This window comes from Pituophis catenifer, unplaced genomic scaffold (assembly GCF_029215685.1).
Source record: "Pituophis catenifer annectens isolate HBS135680 unplaced genomic scaffold, rPitCat1.0.hap2 SCAF_3, whole genome shotgun sequence".
Lineage (NCBI taxonomy): Eukaryota > Metazoa > Chordata > Lepidosauria > Squamata > Colubridae > Pituophis > Pituophis catenifer.
Genome location: NW_027256883.1, coordinates 59,299,781 through 59,320,347, shown reverse-complemented (window position 1 = coordinate 59,320,347; position 20,567 = coordinate 59,299,781). Strand labels below are relative to the sequence as shown.

The following is a 20,567-nucleotide window of genomic DNA, read 5'->3' as shown; positions in this document are numbered from 1 at the left end:
TTCTTAGATACTCCCTAAGATTTTTTCTGTCATTTTGAAGTTTTTGGCCTGCCCATGCAATCACCTTATCATGCTTGCTTAATAGAAACAGATATTTTTCTGAGGGGAAAAAATTACATTACCTCTGAACAATTTGTCAATTTCTTATACAATCAGTTTTCTGCTCCTTTTTTAATTGCATATATGTAAAGACAACTTTTTCTGGTCATCACTTAATCTTTGCAATTCTGGGTTTCTTGTATCTGCCCTTCTTTCATAATTAGTCTTTCCTGTCCCTTCTATATGTGCCCTTTCTCATTTTTTTGATTGCTTATGAGCTTTTTGTGCTGCTGCATGGACTTCCTTTATTTTTCCTTTTCCTTTCTAATTGGAAATTTTTATGATTGCATATTTAATATTTCCTTTTTTAGAAACTTCCATTAATATCAAACTTTTATTCTATTAATTTTTCATGCAAGAACAGTCTATTATCATTGTTCTGAGTTTATTCAAATCACCTTTCCTTGCAGCCCAAGGAATATTTTTTTCACTTGTCTTTATATTTCTTAAGTCAAATACTCTACCATCATATGGTTGCCTCCTCCAATAAATCCTTTCATATTACTAACTTTTTTTCCCTATTGGTTAAATCACATTACATCAAATCAAAGAAATCCAATTGCTTTCTTCTTTTTATAAAATCTTGTAACCAAAACCAAACAGGAATTTCCTGGAAATCCATATATAGCAATTGCATTTTACCAGATAACATTGAGATTAAATCTTCTCAATACCATTACAACATTCTCTAATTTGATTTTGGAAAATGTCATCCATAGCTTTTCCTGATTGGATGGTTGGTAATCAGATCAGATTCTTTCAGTTGTGTTGCCATGCTATTTGGGGGGATTGTATATAGGTAGAGTTATATATTTTTTTTATTTATAATGCAATTCCTTCTTTAACATACAGTTTCTGGAGTATGATGAAATCTTGATATTTTGTTATATGTGAGAGTATCAGTAATCAGTAATTATTTTTTCTAGAAATACCATAACTTTGCATCGGTTATACATGCACACTATATTATTTTCAGGCAGAAAAATAAGACTATAACTATATAGCATCCTACCCTGCTGTGTTCTGTTCTTGCAGATTCTGCCATTGTTGTTATTGTTTTAAAATTCTGTTTTATTTATTTATTTATTTATTTATTTATTTATTTATTTTATTTATTTATTTATTTATTTATTTATTAAATTTTTATACCGCCCCCTCTCCCGAAGGACTCGGGGCGGTGAACAGCCAGAATTAAAAACACACAATACAAATATTAAAATACATTAAAACAAATTAAATTATCTTTGGCTTCTCCAATTTTAAAACCCCTTACCCATAAAATTCACCCAATTAAAAATTTTAACCCAGCCTGGCTTGCTGAAATAAAAAAAGTCTTCAGTGCCCGGCAGAAGGTCCGGAGGTCCGGGATTAGTCGTATCCCTGGGGGTAGCTCATTCCAGAGGGCGGGTGCCCCCACAGAGAAGACTCTTCCTCGGGGGGTCGCCAGCCGACATTGCCTGACAGACGGTACCCTGAGGAGACCCTCTCTGTGGGAGCGTGTTGGCCGGTGGGAGGTTATCGGAGGCAGAAGGTGGTCTCGTAAATAACCGGGTCCTAAGCCATGGAGCGCTTTGAAGATGAGAACCAACACCTTGAAGTGCACTCGGAAGACCACTGGAAGCCAATGCAGCTTGCGCAGGAGAGGTGTCACGTGGGAGCGCCATGTCTCCCCCGTAAGTACCCGCGCGGCCGCATTCTGCACCAGTTGGAGCCTCCGAGTGCTCCTCAAGGGGAGCCCCATGTAGAGAGCGTTGCAGTAGTCGAGGCGGGAAGTGACGAGGGCATGAGTGACCGTGCATAGGGAGTCCCGATCCAGAAAGGGGCACAACTGGCGTATCAGGCGAACCTGATAGAAAGCCCCCCTGGCCACGGCCGTCATATGCTCTTCTAAAGACAGCCGTGCATCCAGTAGGACACCCAAGTTACGCGCCTTCTCCGTGGGGGCCAATGTCTCGCCCCCAATAGTCAGCGATGGCACCAGCTGACTATATCGGGACGCCGGCAGCCACAGCCACTCAGTTTGATATCTTGTATTTCTTTATAGCTGATAGAAGAAAATATTTGTTAAACTGAGGGGTCCTTGGTGCTCTCTGAGCTTGGTGGTTTTCTTGAGACATTTCATTACCAAACTAGGTAACATCATCAGTGGTATAGGCACTGTGCTAGCACTGATGATGTTACCTAGTTTCATAATGAAACATCTGAAAGAAAACAACCAAGCTCAGAGAGCACCAAGGACCCCCATTTTCCTTTGAAATGCCCTTTCTGGTAGTCAGTATAATTTTGACTGCCTTATCAGGCTTCACTAGCAAACTCCTGTTTAATGTCCCAAAGCATTTCCAAAAGTTTACACTTGGAATTTCTTCCTTCTTGTGTAACTGTGGAAAAAGAAGATCTCATCTTTGAGGTTGGATTAATAAACACAGACCCTGATTTTATGGTATAAGTAGAAAGTTGTAGCAGACTACAGGTGAAAGCAAGTGATTACACATTATGTATTTAAGCCAAAACATCTCATCTTCCTTTCCCTCCTTCTTTTCCAGAAAAGCAAAGCAGTTCAGAAGGACAAAAGACAGTTCAGTGTGGAGTGTGGACAAAATACACAGAAGGAGGTATTTTCACTTCCCCGAATTACCCCAACAAATATCCTCCTGACAGAGAATGTGTCTATATTATAGAAGGTAATTTAAGACATTCCTTTCTCTCTCTCTCTTTTTGATTGTTCTACTTATGATTATTAAACTTAACCGGTTCAAAAACACGAGCTTAATCTATCTAGTAGGAATGTATAAATGTTCATTTTTGGGGAGGGACATCGTATGAAAACTTTGTATTCATAGAAAATGCATACGTTTCTGAAAGACTCCGCAGAAGCTTGCAAACTGATAATTAAATAGAAAGCATTCTCTTCCATTTTTAGACTCAGTAATTTGACAATAAGATTAATGCTGTTACACATCACTCTAATTTTTTGTGGTTGTTTTTGAGTTATAAGAAATGGGATGTTTCATAATATGGTTAGACTTTTGGCAATATTTCAGAATTATTGGCAGCAAATCCAGGTCAGTCACAAAGTTATCAACAGGAAGTTCTAGCCAAATCATTCTTTGTAAGAAATATGTTTGTATGATGTTCACATTAGATAGTTCCAGGGTTGCTAAAACATTTAAAGTATTTTTTAAAATGTGATAGGTAGTGTTATTTTTCCTTACATGGGCTGCTTTAAACTCATACCAATTTCATTACAAAATAGAGACCCCTAAGAGATTGGAAGCTATATATAATTAGCAGAAAATCATATTTTTATGGTACTTATTCTTTTACTTTTGTGGACATCATGATGGAGGTTTGCTAATCTAAATGCACATATATAAAATTATCTACTTAAATGATAATACTCCCTCATTTCTCTCACATATAAATATTGTTATTTGAAACAAAGATTATTTTGGCTCCTATTGTTCAATTACATTTTTTTATTAAAAAATATATATTTGAAAATTATTAAAGGTAGTTCCTGAGCCCAAAATTTCAGCCCAAAATTTCAGCCCAAAATTTCTATTGCTAACAACACAGTTATTAAATGAGTTACGCCCCATTTTATGTCCTCTTTTTTTTTTACCATGATTCAGTGAGTCACTGCAGTTGTTAGGTGGCTCATGAGGTTGTTAAGCAAATCTGGTTTTCCCCATTGACTTTTCTTGTCAGAAGCCAGCTGGGAAGGTAATAAATGGTGATCATATGACCCCGGAGCAGTGCAACTGTCATAAATACATGTCAGTTACCAAGCACCCAAATTGTGAACATGTGATTGTAGGGATACTGCAACAGTCGTAAGTGTGAAACCAGTCATAAGTCACTTTTCAGTGTGGCATTCTAGCAATAGAAATAGCAGTTAGACTTATATACTGCTTCACAGGGCTTTACAGCCCTCTCTAAGCAGTTTACAGAGTCAGCATATTGCCTAACAATCTGGGTCCTCAATTTATTGACCTCAGAAGGATGGAAGGTTGAGTCAGCCTTGAGCTGGATCGAACTCCTAGCAGTGAGCAGTGTGTTATCCTGCAATTCTGCATTCTAACCACTGCGCCACCATGGCTCTTAACTTGTAACTTCGAATAGTCACTAAATAATGGTTGTAAGTCAAGGACTATACCTGTAGGGTATAGTCAGTTACATCATCCGTATAGTAACTTTGAAAATGTACTTATTTTTATTTTTTATTAGCAAAGATTCTGAATTTCTTTAGGTAGTAGATATCTTGACTATTTGAAAAAGACACGAACTTGTTCCAAATATATTGGACAAATCCTATTCATTATGGTTGTAATTCATAAATTATATTTTTCAAAAAGGGTTAGGATCCACCTTTTTATAGTACTGATTCTCTCCTTTATTTCTATAGTTGTGCTTGAACAACTTCAGCCAAAGAACTTCAGTTCTTTATAACAAATATATTAATTCTCTGCTTTGAGGCTGTGAGTTCTAGTTCCACCTTAGCCAGAAAGCTGGCTGGGTGATTTTGGGTTAGTTACTTGGTCCAACCTGAGTTGTGTGGAAAACAGGATGAGGAGGAATATTAAGTATGTATGCCAGCTTGAGTTACTATGAAGTAATAAATGTAGAATTAAAAAAAGTAATAAATAAATAATAATTTTAAAAGTCCTAGCTGAAATATTGGTGGTGATTTAGTGTTTTGTTCTCAGTCATATCTATATAAAGACAGCAGTATGCTACAATAACATCATACTTTCTAAAAAAAGTTTTTATTTTTTTATATGATGTGAAATAATGTGTAATATGAAGAAATAACTTGGTCTAGCATGCTTTTTTAAAATTTTGGGAATAAAGAAAATAGGACTCCTGAAAGAGAGAAAATTTTATCTTTACCTCAATTTAACTCCTAATTGTATTTCCCATACTTTAACCTTTCATTGTTATCCAGTTCAAAACTTAGTAGCAGTCTGTATAATTTTGCTGTAATACCTGTAAATACTGTAAATACATGTAAATACTAAATAAGAATTTAACATTTGCTTAGAATGCATTAAAAATCAAAGAGCTTGGCTTCTAACTTCAGACTGTTGCAAAAAAAAAAGAAAGAAAGAAAGAAAGAAAGAAAGAAAGAAAGAAAAAAGGAGAATTCAATTTTGTCCATTGTAGCAAATCTAAATTGTATCAAAATGGATGTTTATTGCTGTTTTAGATTTTGAGTTTCATTTAGCAATGAAGTATTTTAAATTCTAAATTCCTTTTATTAGGTTGCTCACTGCTAACTAATGGGAGATATCAAGAATTATTCCAATCCATTTGTGTGATACTGGCTCCCAGTTATGCAGGAAAGATGTTTAGATCAATCTTTCATTTCCAGCCATTCTGTTAAAATGAAATAGATTATTTTTTTTTTTTGCTTAGCTTCAGCTGTCAGCTACATAAAATTACAGGCTGGTAAAAATTAAAGCCTTAATTGTATGTCCCTCTTTCATTGCATCTATTCCTCTGCTTCTTGTTAGAACCCCAAGTCATTTTAAGCAGATGTAAAACCTCAAGGCAGCACTTCTATAAGATAATTAGATGAAAAAGATGACAAGACATGCAAGCATTAAGCTATCTTTTCCATGTTATTAGGACTCTTTGAAGAAAGGTAATTAGAACCTAAATTAAAAAGATAGCTAAGAGTTCAAGTAGTAAAAGCTCATTGCAGAACAGCTGTACCACACAGCCACTGTAGTTTGCAACATTTTCTTGCCTTTTTGCTTTTACTATTGCTAGAGATGAAAGAAGAAACATATCTTTTTTCTGAGATGACACTTGCAATATGGGCTGGTAGAATGAATGAATAAATATGAATAGATAAACATTGGTGTAGGTGTGTGTTTTAGGTGTGTGTATATACTGGCCCATGTTACAGATGGGTGCAGATATCTGCAGTGATTCTCCTTCAGCGTGGTAAAATTGCTCTTGGAGAGCTAGAGATGATGGTTAGGAAAGGTCAGGGAGTAAAACCTAAGCAAGATTTCTTGGGATAGTCTACTGTACCTGAACTGCAAAATCAGCATAATCACTAAACTGCATTAAACTCCAACTTTGCTGCAATCAACTAACTACTGAAGATTTTGCATTAATTATCACATAATTATTTTGAGCCTAGTATTATTTTGCATAAGAAGAAAAATGATCATCCTCATTAAAATAGACATCCTTTTTGTGATTTTTTTTTAAAAACTCCAAATTTTAGTGATAAAGAGAAAGCTTTTTAGAACAAATCTAATATTATCTGTTTCTTGCTTTTTATTGTGTGAACCTTGACGAGAGCGTGGAAGGTTCTTAGTGTTTCACAGTAATTCAATCTGTTTTGTTTATCCAGAAGTCCAGTTTTTAATTGAACAGATTCTACACATGAAAGTTGAAATACTTTGATAGTTAACGTCTCTAGAATGCTGCTCTGTGCATGCAGTTCAATGAACACTAACATGTGCAGTATGTCTACTTTGGTTTATCTGTCAGAGATACAATCCTGGAAATTAAAATGCATTTTTAACTTGAAATATTAAATGCAAACCTTGTTTCCATTGGCTGAAGTTCTTCCTGAACAATACCTAAGATCTTCCAGGATACTTAAGCTTTCATGAAACTAGTATGAAGCTTCTGTATCCTGCTGTGATTCCCAATGACACCTACTGTACCTTGCTGTTCTAGAGGGTTTCCTAATTCTCAAGAACAAATGGTCACAAAGGAAAGCAGGAGAACGAGGAGAACAAATGACATTTCCATATATGGACGTCTTCCATTGTTTGAAAATTCTTCCATTGTTAGCGCAGCACATTTGCGTGATTCATTAGTGACTCAAAATGTCAGTGCATTTGCTTTGTTTTTCATTACCAAATAGATTGCAAAAGCCAAATCATAAAGAATGTAATCTGGTTTTGGCTTCTGCATTTGACAAATGACAGATTAACCTGTATGTGGGAATAGGATGCAGCCAGTTCAAAAAATAGATGTTGCTTTTCACATTAAGCTTTAGATAAAGGGAAGAATTCTCTACAAGTCCCCAGCAGAAATCGAGCATAAATCTAATCTACAATGTTACCAAGTTAACATCTCTTTAATCACTTTTAATGTTTCCATGAAAGCATGCAAATTTGTGAAAGCAAGCTCGTTAGGCAGCTATATTTGGGCTACAATTTTTTTTTAAAAGCTAAAGAGCCAGTATTTGAGTTTTCTTTCAACATTACTTCTGCTTTACCATTGTACAATAGGATTTCAATTCCTATGCTGTTTAATGGATCAGAAAATATGCTGAAAATTCTGTAAGTTGAGAAATTTCAGCAGTGTTTGACAAAATAGTGCTGCACTATGGTGGTAATATATATTTATATGAGAGGAACAAAGTTTATGAATCTTTTAGAACTATTTGAAATTTAGTGAAAACATGGCACCATAATGGATAGTTTTGGGTCTTGTTTGTTTAACTGGAATATCTTATGTATGAATGAGATTTAGATGAGGCTCAAGATCATACTGAAGGTCACAGTACAGCAAAACTAAAGGTAGGTCTACAAGGTTCACAAGCAGTTTTATCACTGTAGGATTCTATTGCTACAACAAAAACATAAACATAGATATTGCTGAATGTAGTTGCTACTTAGGCCAGCCATTACAAACAACACTAGCAATACCACTTATACCGCTTCATAAAGCTTTACAGCCCTTTCTAAGCAGTTTACAGAGTCAACATATTGCCCCAACAATCTGGGTCCTCATTTTACTGACCTTGAGCCTGTCAGAATCGAACTCCTGGCAGTGGACAGAGTTAGCCTGCAATACTGCATTCTAATCCCTGCGCCATCACAGCTCTTCAAATAAACAAATGTACATTTTCTTTGCTTTGTAAATCTCTTTAAAGAAAAAAATAATAATTGCAGGAAAAGAAGAAGCAAAGGAAGACGTAGATGCCTATGCACGTTTTTTTTAGCAACTGGGCCATACTGTTACCAATTTTACTTGTCCTGCAATGCAGAATCCAAGTTTTTTTAAAAAGTAAAAAAGTTTAAAAAGTTTAGTAGGAAAGCCAACTGATATGATTATTGAAATGCATTATGTTTATGCTTAGTAATAATAGCTCTGAGTAGAGTAAGTTTCTTTGCCTGAATAAAACCTCAAGACCCATAAAATACTGCGGTGCATAGATTTAAAAACAGCCCATTTGGAAGCAAATACATTTCAGTGCATAAAATTATGGAAAGTCTTTGTTTTATTTTTCAGCTGCCCCAAGACAATGTATTGAGTTGCACTTTGATGAGAAATATTCCATAGAGCCTTCTTGGGAATGTAAATTTGATCATATTGAAGTGCGAGATGGACCTTTTGGATTTTCTCCAATAATTGGCCGTTTCTGTGGACAGCAAAATCCACCTAAAATAAAATCCAGTGGCAGATTCTTGTGGATTAAATTTTTTGCTGATGGCGAACTTGAATCTGTAGGATTTTCTGCACAGTACAATTTCACACCTGGTAAGTAATTTTTAAAAATAATTTTAGAGGAAAATATTTTAGTGTTTATAATGATAGACTTTAGAAATATTATAAAGTTATGCAATAATATAGTATAATTAAAATGCGAAACTTTTAATATATTGGTAATGGGAATGGAAAGAAAATGCTTTTTTCCCCCCTCCCCAGAAAACAGATGCTTATTTTTTCAGAATTTAATCTGCACTTTGTATTTATACCAAGTGATTTTATTTAGTTAACTGGCTGTGATATATATATCACAATATATATATTGTGATACAAAAAAAGCAATAAAGCAAAATAAAACTACAAAAATAGGAGCCAAAGTTTTCATTACAAGAAAAGTATTTTTTAAAACCCGCAATTATGATGTCTAATGAAGCATAATAAAGGAAGTATTGTTGTGACCCCAATCTAGGAAGTGATTTTATAACTGCAGCGTTCCTAACGTTGAAATCCTGGATGTACAGATGTTAGAAATAAAGCTGACATGATGAGTCCAAAACTTCTCAGGCTGGTAATGATCATTATGTCAACAAATCTCAGATTTTTTTATGACCTTGAGACAACAGCCAAAGAACCATTAACTTGGAAAGACAGGAAGAAAAAGCTTCACATTTAATCCCTGCAGCACAGGGATATATAGGGCATGAATGCTCTCTCCTACAACAAGGAGGTGGTTTATTTTTTTTTATTATTTTTTTTTGTAGTTGGCTTCATTCTTCTCTGCAATAAAGTATCTACACTGGCTAAGTGGTGCCAATTCTAGAATAAGGGAAGATTTTGGATTTCAGCCAGGCTGAATCATGACAGTAGAAATTTCCAGTGATAGTTGCAAATTCTGGGCAAGTACTATAAGATGAGATAATTATCTAGGCCCGTAATGGTGAACCTATGGCATGCGTGCCACAGGTGGCAAGCGGAGCCGTATCTGTGGGCACGCAAGCGTTGCCCTAGCTCAGCTGTAGCATGCACACGCACACCAGCCAGCTGATTTTGGGGCCTTTTGGGGCCACCAAAAGTCAGGAAACAGACCATTTCCGGCCTCCGGAGGGCCTCCTGGGAGGTGGGAAAGGCCATTTTTGTCCTCCCCAGGCTCCAAGAAAGCCTCTGGAGCCTGGGGAGGGTGAAAAACAGGTCTACCGGGCCCACCAGTAACCTTTTTGCTGTTGCGTGCCAAAAGTGAGGGGAGTGAAGTGGGGTCACACGCACATGTGTGGGGGGGCGGGACGCAGTAGGGCATTCAGTTATGGGTGTGGGCACGCTTGTGCGCAACCCCTTGTGCTCCCCCCGCTTTTGGCATGCGATGGCAAAAAGGTTAGCCATCACTGATCTAGGCTGTTGCAGTAACCTAAAAGAGGACCTGGCGACTGGAATAAAAACAAAAAAGCAAACAGAAGCCTATGGTAACATTCTGATTTAATGAACCATTGAGATGGAGGGATATCCATTAGTTCCAGTTGTCCATTAAATACAAATATAAGCAATTTACATAATTACAGAATTGGTATAAAAAGCATCATTTGCAGTAAAATGTCCATTTAACAAGCAGACTCAATTTAAACATATTTTAGTGGGATTGGGAGCCACATGAAAAACATGAATCCTACACCTGTTAAGCCATGGTCCACTGAAGCAAGTTTAACTGTACTATGATTTTATCTGGGTAGTAATCATTGATGGAATGCAATATATATATATTTATGCTGGGAGAATTATAATTACGTGGAAAGAAAATAATTGAAATGTTCACTATGTATTGGTTCTCGTCATAACATATTCATTTTGTATATGTAGATCTTGTCAGCTAGGAAGTTATAAATGCAATTAATTATATGAATATGTCTTCAGCAAGTAATATTCCTGGCGTAAGAAGTGGAAATATGTTTTAACATCATCTCAAGAAAATGGTGTACATTCTACTAAGAAAAAAAATGGTTTTCAGCTCCTGCTGTTCTTCTTTCCTTTGAACATTGTCTTTTATTAAAAACAAAAGCTACTGTCGTGATTTTTACCCCATCTTTTAAACTGCAAATTGTTTTGCCAGAGGAATCCAAGATCCAAAGCATGGGATGCATTCAATTAAGCAGTTCTGTGAAATCATCTTAATTGCTGTCTTTCAATTCTGCCTTTCATCAAATTGTCTGATTTTATTTCTGAAAGCAAAATGAGTTTCTGAGGTCAGATTTGCAATGAAAGTTTGCAGTAACTTGCAGGAGCTATCAGAGATTTCTAAAAGATTAATTATATGGAATGAATAGTGCTACATTCTGAATGTATGTCAATATCCTCCATATATCTCCTAGTTGGAGAACTGTGAGCATCAATATGCTGGCTTCCAAGGTGGTATCTAGAATAAAGATTGTAGCTTGCATAGAATAGATTTATTTATAAGGGGTAAGGCTGGATTTTCATTCCAGTTGTAGCCAAAATGACTGATATTCCCTAATGTATATGGCATGGGTATCATTAAAATTGATAATCTACTATATACCTTTTCTGTCTTATTAGAAGGCATACATTTGAAAGCCTCAATTTTATCAATGCCACAGAAGATGGTAGATAGCAATAAATTACTGATTTTTTTTTAGTATGTTGCCTGTGAAACTAAGAAAAAGAAGAGGTGCAATAGAGCTGAATAAAGATGGACTTAATAAATACAAGTAGAGAAGTGAAGGTTGAGGTGTCAGGATGGGGTTGAGGTTTGTCCCCAAACTGAATCAGCTCATGAGCAAACACACTAGGACTGAAATAAAACTAACAGAGGATTCTTGTATAAAAATATACTTTACTTCAAAATGTTTAAAAAACACTATATCTTTAAAAAGGCACATTAATAACAAAGTCTTATCTTGGTTAAATGAAGCCAAGCCATCTCCCTAAATTCCTCTCCACAATACCGAAACAGTCCATAAGGAAAAAAACTAACATGACATTAAGCAGCTTCGGTGTCGATACATCATCGAGGTGGTAGAAGGGCAGCAGCGTAGGCTTCACAGCTAAAAGTCACCTGTAAAAAACAATTCAATCAGCAAACATGGCTTGAAGCTCCTGGGAGGGAAACTGTCCAGCAGCAACAGTTCAGATGTTGGCTTGCATGCTTCAACTCAGCAAAAGGCAAGCCGAAATTGGAGACTTCAAAAGGCTCCCAACTATCTCAACTCACAGTTGCAGCTAGCTCCATGGGAGTATTTTTACACAGCTGTTCGGCTCCTCTTCTGCTGCTATCTCTGCTGCAGCTGTCAGGACTCCTTATCTGAGTTCTCCTCCCTTCTGCAGCTCTGCGTCCAGGTGCTTCAGCACTGGCTCTGCATCTAGGCCTAAACAGCGTTTAGGCCCAAGTAGCAAGCAGAAAGGTCTGTGCTTATATGGGGAGTTAACCTGCAATTAACTAGGGTGGGGAAGGCTTGCAGTTAATTGCAAACAGGAGATGGCTTGATTGGATCCATACTGTTTGTGACTGATCAAGTAGCCACAGCAATCCTGAAAACACTCGTGACATGAGGTTTAACCATGACTAAAAGTGCTAAAAGATATGTCAGAAAATATGAATGGCTATAATTATTGTGGATGAGAGTGAAGGTAGAATCCGTAAGTTGGTGATACTTTCATGTTAAATTCCAGTGAATTGTAATAATGAAAAATGGGGGATGGGAACCAAGGATGAATGGATGGGGAGAGGAGGAAATATACAACATTCTCAATGAATTTGAACCAAGGGAAAAAGTGTTTTTTGTTAGCTGAATTGAATGAGAAAAGAATGCATAATATAAAAAAAATAACTAGGTTATTTTGACACCCAATAATGAATGTCTGATGATTTGATGTATATTGGCTTTAAGAAAAAATGTCCTTGGAATACATGGTTAAAGTTTAAGCCTGTTGATAACCTACACATGAAAAAGGAATGCTTTGAAAAGCATGGTATATTTGTGATAAAAGACTAAAAGACTTAATAACGGACACCATGACGAGAGGTTCTAACAGAATAATTTTTGCACAAATTTGACATCTAAGAGTAGAAAAGATGTTAAAGACTCTAGAATAAAATAAGACTGCAAGAAGAGAAAGTGCAAAATTGCTGGGAGGTAGAGGCAGATTTCTTTTTCTTGTTTTCTTCACCAAAAAAGGTAGGTGCGACTTATAGTCCGAAGCATCTTATACTCTGAAAAATACGGTAAGTCCTTCAGTTACCTTGGCAAGATTTTCAGAATCATTTGCTATTGCCTTCTTTCTAAGACTGAGAGAGACTAACTAACCCAAGATTACCCAACTGACTTTGTGCCTAAGGTGGGACTAGGTTTTCTGTTAGTGCCTTAACGACTACACAGATATCTGTTCCCCTCCTTCTCTTTCTGCATCCCTCACTCCCTCTCTCCCCCTCTGTCTCTTGGTTTCTCTCTGATATGAAATAAGGATATGTAATGTCAACCAAATTTCTGAATGCCAGATATTCCTGTACATTGGCAGTATTGTGTGCCCAGATTAGCTTTAGTTTAAATAATTTATGCATCTGGCATTAATGCTCAAAATATAAAATAAAATGTTCTGGAAATGGCTCCCAATAAGATCAACTTGTAAATAAATTCAGAATTAGGAAACTTACTTTCAGTGCATTATGAAGTAGTCCTGACCAAGTTCATTGGATGTAATATAGTGAGTCATAATCGCTGTGGGTTGGGCTTTAATTCCCATAATCTAAGACGAGAATTAGCAAGTAAAGGAGTTCACTTAGGTGAGTGTACGTAGGTGAGAAGCTTTAACTTATTCCATATTCTGTACATGGTACACCTACAACTACAGTAGCAAATAATTAGTGTTAGTTACTGCAGATGTAGATTAAAATAGTATACTTTATTTTTCCCAATTAGCTCCAATAATTTGATTTTTTTTCTTTTTTCTTTCCCATCCATGGGAAACATTGGAATCCTTACAAGCTTGTTGTTTTCTCCATTTTTTAAAAAATATGTTGGTCCTGTGAGCACTCATACCCTGGAGTTACTATTCCAAGGGGTGATATCTGACAGTAGGGCTGAGATAAACTTTGAAAGCGTGCTTCCTTTCAGTGAACTGAATCCTTTTGAATCTGTTTCATGCAACAACACAATCCTTTCACTTCTAAGAGGAATGACACAGTTTCCTCTCCCCACTCTGTGTTGGAGCTCTTCTCAGCTTCTCGTCAGAATTCACAATATGGAAGAAGGCCAAAGGAAGCATGCGATATCCTGGGCATGTGCTGAACGCTGGTCAGGCTGGGCATCCATGATATGTATCATTGGCTGTCTTGAGTGGCTTAATTCAGGTGGTTTCTTTGCTTTGGTAAAACAAGCACTTGTGCCTCCGTGGCTTGTGTTGCTTTGTTGGAGTAAATAAATCTCACTTTATATGGGTCTACTTGATACAATAGTTCATATTATGGTTTTTCAGTTTCTGCAAACCAAAATAATAATAGGAGTTTGGTCTGATTAGTGTAGTTACAATGGGCAACCATTCCTTTTGACAGATCAAGAAGCCATAATATGAATAAGACTGTCCATAGTTAAATTGCACAAACAGCTTGATTTGTGGTGTTTTCACTGATTATCGTATGAGCATGTATTTCTACATTGTAAGCATATGGATTTCCTAAAGAAACCATGTCTTTCATTGAGTATGTGAAAGAATGGAAACAGGTATGATATGCCTCTCTTCCACAATAGGAATTGGAGTACTGACCCCATACATTTCTGAATTGTCTCCTGTTCCTTTGTAAAAAATTTACAGAAACGGATTATTATTTTGATAATAATAGCAGGCATGAATGGATTAACTTTGAGCAGAATTTCATGACATGATACATACGGTATGGTATACTTCACTTTTGTAATTTTCTAAAAAAAAAGGTATTATGTCATCCATATGAAATATTGGAGGAATGATATAGCTGATTCAGTTTTCCCACATTTTGGGGGGAAATGGCTCATTGGTGAGATGTTAAAAAAATTTATTTAGTAAGTTTCTACTTTTAATGGTATGGAATGCTATTTTCTCCTAACTACACAAAGAAATGGTTTGAGGGCATCTGTTGCTCAGAGCTGAATCAATTTTGTAGTACTGCAGACAGAGGGCCAGACAGAATAAACTGTGCTTTAAGCTGATCACTTTGATTCATCTGGAATAATCAGATTTCTTTTTATCTTGGTTTTCTCCTCTTGGAATCTGTAAGTCTGGCCTCAGATGGCGCACTATTAAATTCAGTTCTATTCACTGGTGGAAACCATCTGTGTTTGCATTTGGCTTCATTGATATGAATGACAACAATGTACGCTCTGCCTTTGAAAACAAAAACACTGTGGCACACAAGGAGCAGGAAGGTGGGAGGAATAATTTCTAGGAAATTGCATGAACATAAACACATATTCTGCCTTTGTGTGTGTGCATACATTCTGTATGTAAAAAGATGAGTCAAGACAAGTAGCTTGCAGAATTTTTTAACAAGAAAATATGTATATCTATACTCCCATCTTCTGCATTTTATACTTTTTTAAAATTCAAATTAGAACAGTTTTAGCTAATCTTTGAAAGGCAGATGAGGCAGGATTATTCATTCTAATTTCTTGGCCACGAGTTCAGATAGTCAAAGACCACTCTTTTGCTGATACATCAGATATCGTGCCTTGTAAGAAGTCAAGCAGTGACTTGTAATAGCAGTGTTATTCTCTTATTTGTGCCTGCAGGGAATATGCTATGGTATTTGTTTTGCATTTTGGAATCCCCTGTAGAAGTTTGGAGCAGCAGCAATTCATTTAACACAGGGGTCGGCAACTTTAAACACTCAAAGAGCCATTTGGACCTGTTTCCCACAGAAAAGAAAACACCGGGAGCCACAAAACCCTTCCCATGCCTGACTATTTCCTGAGCAGCCACAAAACTAACATATGTAGTTGAATTAAACATTCTGTTTTCTTCTGAAACTTTTTTTTCCTTGGATTTATCCATGATTGGCCTACTGGGGTAGAAAAGCTTAATAAATCACGTGCTGGTGGGTGTCGCACATTGGCAGTTGTGATGCATATTTTGAGCGACGGAGCTGCAGCAGAGGGATGAAAGAGCCACATGTGACACCAGAGCCACGGGTTGCTGACCCCTGATTTAACATTTTTATCCAAAACGTTTTTTTATAGTTAATCACTTTGGGTCACGTTCATGTTCCTCTGAATAAAAATAATTCTATAGCATTGAACCTTCTATTTGTATTAATTAATGAATTGATTGGTTTTTATTTAAATTTGTTCTATAGCCACCCATTTGCGGGCAGCAAATAAATAAAACCAGAAAATAGTAGACTAACTCAGTTAATTAAAACGTTTTAACCATAATCAGTATAACATTTCTGAAGAACTATTGCATTGTACAGCCAGTAAACAAAGCAACCACCACAAACCAATCTAACAGCCTGCTCCAAAAGTTTGAAGGAACAACCAGGTCTTTAGCAGATTTCTAGGAATGACATCACAACAGAGAAGACACTACTCTCGGGTTCCCGAAGTTGGCATTGATTAATGGACTTGGAATATGCGCATCCTGTCGGTTTTGATTGGGTAAGCGGAAACAATTGGAGACCGGCAGTCCTGTAAATTACCTGGCCCTTTGCCATGTAAGGTTCTACAGATGAAAACTAGCACCACGAATTGCATCTGGTTCACTGGAAGCCAATGCAACTTGCAGAACAGTGGTGGTATATGGGTGTATTATGGGACACCTAAAAACTCCCAATACTGGACAAGTTGAAGCTTCTGAACGTTTCTTAGAGCAGCCCATATAGACCAGATTATAGCAAGCAGTCCCAGAGCTTGTGCATTTCTGAGGCTTCTTGCCCCTCTGCAAGACAGGGAAGCAAGAGGCCAAAAGGACATTTATGGGTGGAAACACAGGTGCGGGGATGAAGTGTGGTCGTAAGTCTAAATGGGTTGCCAAGCATCCAAATTTTGATCACATGACCAATGGGACACTGCAACTGCCATAACTTTAGGCACAGGTCGCAAGTCCATTTTTTTCAACAGCATGGTAATTTTGAATAGTCACTGAATGAATAGTTATAAATCAAGGACTAGCTGTATAGCTTTTTACAAGAGACAGAAAAAAAAATGCATGTGTCATTTTGGTTTGGATGATTAGAAAAAATGGATAGTAGAAAAAAGTGACCTTTTTAGTGGAAGTTTTTGAATAATACTGCAGTCGCAGTTGTTGGAATTCTCAGAAGAATGTTGATAGTGAGCCTGGGAAACAGCTTAAATTCAGTATATTAAAAACATGTAATTTGGGTTATATTGCAGAAAACAACTCACGTGGCTTAGGAATAATCCTGTGCTAATTTTTACGTGGGAATGGAATATGAAACTGTTAATATTTCTAACTGCAATGATTATTGAAATTATTCCATGTGCATCTGGAGCTAGATTACAGATATTGTTTATATCTAGCTGTTTTGTGCATTTACTTCTTAGGCTTGTTATTGCATTTTGGGTATTTAAATAACTGCTTTACTTTGTTTTGATTTGCTTTTCCAAAGCTGATATTTGTTTAGGATTATTGGATTAACTGCTTGCAGGATATAAACTCATTCATTTTTATTCACATCTGTCTTGGGATTCTCTTATTGACATATTTCTGTCATACTAATTCATGTGCAAAATCCCTTAGGTATTTGATAAGTGGATGTGGTTTTGCTTTTATAGGTTTTAGAATACATCAAACACATCAGAGAGCAGTGATTTTTTTTTAAAAAATCATTCTTTTACCTATAATTCCATTGAGAAAAATAAAAAAGATGCATTATGTCATTATTTTTGCTCTTTTAAACTGTTTTGTAATTTCTGATACAACTTTGGTTGTTGGCAGATTAGAAATGTAACAAAAGGGGAAAAAAAGAGGATAAGAGCAGGTTATTTGTTCTTGATTACTTAATCTTAATTAATCAATAGTAACATATTGGTGTAATAGAAGAAATATTTCTGTAGATCTATGATAGCTTCTGTAACACTCATTATGCATCTTTGCACATGTCCCAAGGGTATATTTCTGTTCTATTTCATATTTGAAAGGGTGCTGATGATGCAGAAGTGATATCCATGATCTTTTGTTCTAGGCTGCTTCCCAAGCAAGTTTGCAGAAAAATTTTTTGTTACTGCTTATGGTAACAGTACTGCATGAGAAAATCTGCAGCAGTAAATTTGTCATTAAATATAAAGATGCAAGAGGCTTGAGAACATTTTCTACTTTCCTGTTGAAAAAAGATACATTGCCATGTTAGGAATAACATATACTTCCAGCATTATTCAAGACAAAAGGTGAATAATAGCAAACTGTAGCAAACACTGATAGTCTGCTGGCCACCACTTTGCCAACATTCATATAATTCTAAGATTATTTTCAGTCCTCCCCCAATCCCCAAATGTCCACATAGGATATACAACATTAGAACATGCACATTTATTTTTACTGTAATAGATAGCATATTAAATATAAAAATGGAGTTAGTAATAGTCACACATATAAAATTATAAATAGCAATAGCACTTAGATTTATATACCTCTTTGCAGTGCTTTATAGCCCTCTCTAAGCATTTTACAGCCTCTTGCCCCTCCCCCCAACAATCTGGGTCCTCATTTTACTGACCTTGAACTGGTCAGAACCAAACTCCTGGCAGTGGACAAGAGTTTGCTTATAAAAACATTTATATCTCAATAAATTCTAGACAAATAATTTAATACATTTACAAGGATAGATGCAATAATATGTGGAACTTAACTCTGCTACGGAGAATACCATTGTCAGCCAAGAAAAGAAACCAATGGATTATTCAGTAGATTGACCCACAAAATCACTAGACACACACATGACCAGATTCATATTATGCCACTTCGGATACATTATGTGGACACCCAGGTCTCTAGAGAAGGTTACAATGCTGGGAAAGATGGAAAGAAAGATGAGAGAAGGACAGCTTCAACAAAGGAGAATATTTGTAGCTCAGAGTTGAAATGAGGGAGGGCGTCTTGATGCTCTCTGAACTTGGTTGTTTTCTTGCAGGTGTTTCATTACCCAAATGATTTTAGGTAGTTTGGTTAATGAAACATCTGCAAGAAAACAACCAAGCTCAGAGAGCACCAAGGACCCCTCAGGCTGGAGTCAATTACAGCAGTGATAGGTGTACCATTAGAAGAGATAAAGGATCTAGACCTGGGTCAGGTCTAGATCATCATAAGTTTGGTGTAGTGGTGTAGGGTAGTGGAGCCATTTGGTATAGTGGTTAAGGCTAGAAATCGGGAGACTAATTTTAATTCCATCTTGGGCAAAAAGTCAGTTGGGTGTTCTTGGATCAGTCACTCTCTCTTAGTCCTAATAGAAGCAAATCACTTCTGAAATATTGTCAAGAAAACTTTAGGGACTTGCTGAAACTGTTGCCAGGAGTCAACACTATCTTGTAAGCATACAGAGTAATAATAATAGTGACATATTTTCCATCTGTCAATTCCAAAAGGCCCCACTGTTTGGATCTGCTGATTCTATATTACTGATGATGCTATATTACTGCCAATATATTACAACAATTTTATTATTTATTTATTTGTGAAGAAGCCAGTGATTATGAAAGCCAACACCAGGTAAAGATGTGATAGCTGCATTTTCATATTTTTATGTATATAATAATATCAATTATTAGAAACCTCTAATAATATCAGAATATGGTTTGTTTTGTTTCTGCAGTTTGGAGAATGAAATTCTGTAAAGAAAAAAAAAGCTGAAATTTCAGGATGATTTTTTTGAAAAGCTTGTAATTTTCCCAGGCCATGCAATAATAGAATCAGTAACTCTGTTTACAGATGCATAAGCCTGCCTCTCTTATCATTTCGCTCCAGTCACATCCTTTTTTTAAAAAGGCCTTTGTGTTTTCAGTGCAAACATCTGCATCTGAGAAACCTCTAGTATAACCCTTGTATTGGTCATGTAAAAGATACAACAAATGCAACATGAAATTTGGTTCCAGAAAACATTTAAATATGAGCTTAATTTTCTACAGAAAAAATTCATTTTAAATCACTGTAGCTGGAACTTCCAACCTAAGCATAATTATTTGGAATTAAGCCTCATTCATCGTAATGAGATTGGCTCTTGAATTGGGTCAAGCTCCAAGAAATATGCTTGCTGAATGTATAAATGTGATTATATCTTCCGAAATGTTCATCTGTTAATTTATATGATAGCTTTATTGAACTATTTTAATCAATGCACATCACTGAAGTTTCTCAAACAAAAATACAGTGAAATTTAAAGGATGTCATTAGCACCTGAAGTCTATTAATTCATGTACTGTTGTTTCAGAACATTTCTCGTCTCCCTGTGACACCCTCCCTCTGTTTTTGTGTGTGTGCATGCTACTCTTCAGTGCAAATTATGCCTCAAAAGATACTATAAAGATATTTGCCTTTCTTTTTCCATCTAATCATCCAAACTGGCAACCTTTGTTTGCCCATCATATTTATAAACTAAAATGCAGAAGCTTTATGGAATAATAAAAAGATTTTTTTAAATCCTCCTGTGAGAAATACATCCTCAGCCCTTTTATTACTGGATTATGCCATATCTGCTGTGTAATTTGGAGGAGATAATTATTAAGGGCTGACATTTTAAGAAAAAGACATCATTTATATCTATGGCACCTCCATTGTTAATGATTCAGATCTTGACTCCAAGCCTAGACTGATTAGAATGATAGAATTACTGAATGTATGAGTTGGAAGGAAAGTTGCAGGGATTATATCCAACTCGCCTCTCAGTGCAGGAATCCATTGAAGCATCCCTGACAGATGGCCATCTGGATCTATTTGAAAAGATCCAAATTACAGTTTCTAGGAAGTGTGTTTCATTATTTAATATTAGGGAATTCATCCTAATATTCAACCCAGATCTC

The 20,567-nt window shown here is 36.2% G+C and overlaps 1 protein-coding gene across 1 annotated transcript in view; it reads left to right on the top strand.

Annotated features, from left to right (window-relative positions):
* Window positions 1-20,567, top strand: part of NETO1 (neuropilin and tolloid like 1) — a 98,323-nt gene that overhangs the window by 23,052 nt on the left and 54,704 nt on the right. The window contains exons 4-5 of the mRNA XM_070940993.1: window positions 2,643-2,780; window positions 8,365-8,613. Of these exons, the coding sequence (XP_070797094.1) occupies window positions 2,643-2,780; window positions 8,365-8,613 (387 nt within the window). The remainder of the gene's footprint in view (window positions 1-2,642; window positions 2,781-8,364; window positions 8,614-20,567) is intronic.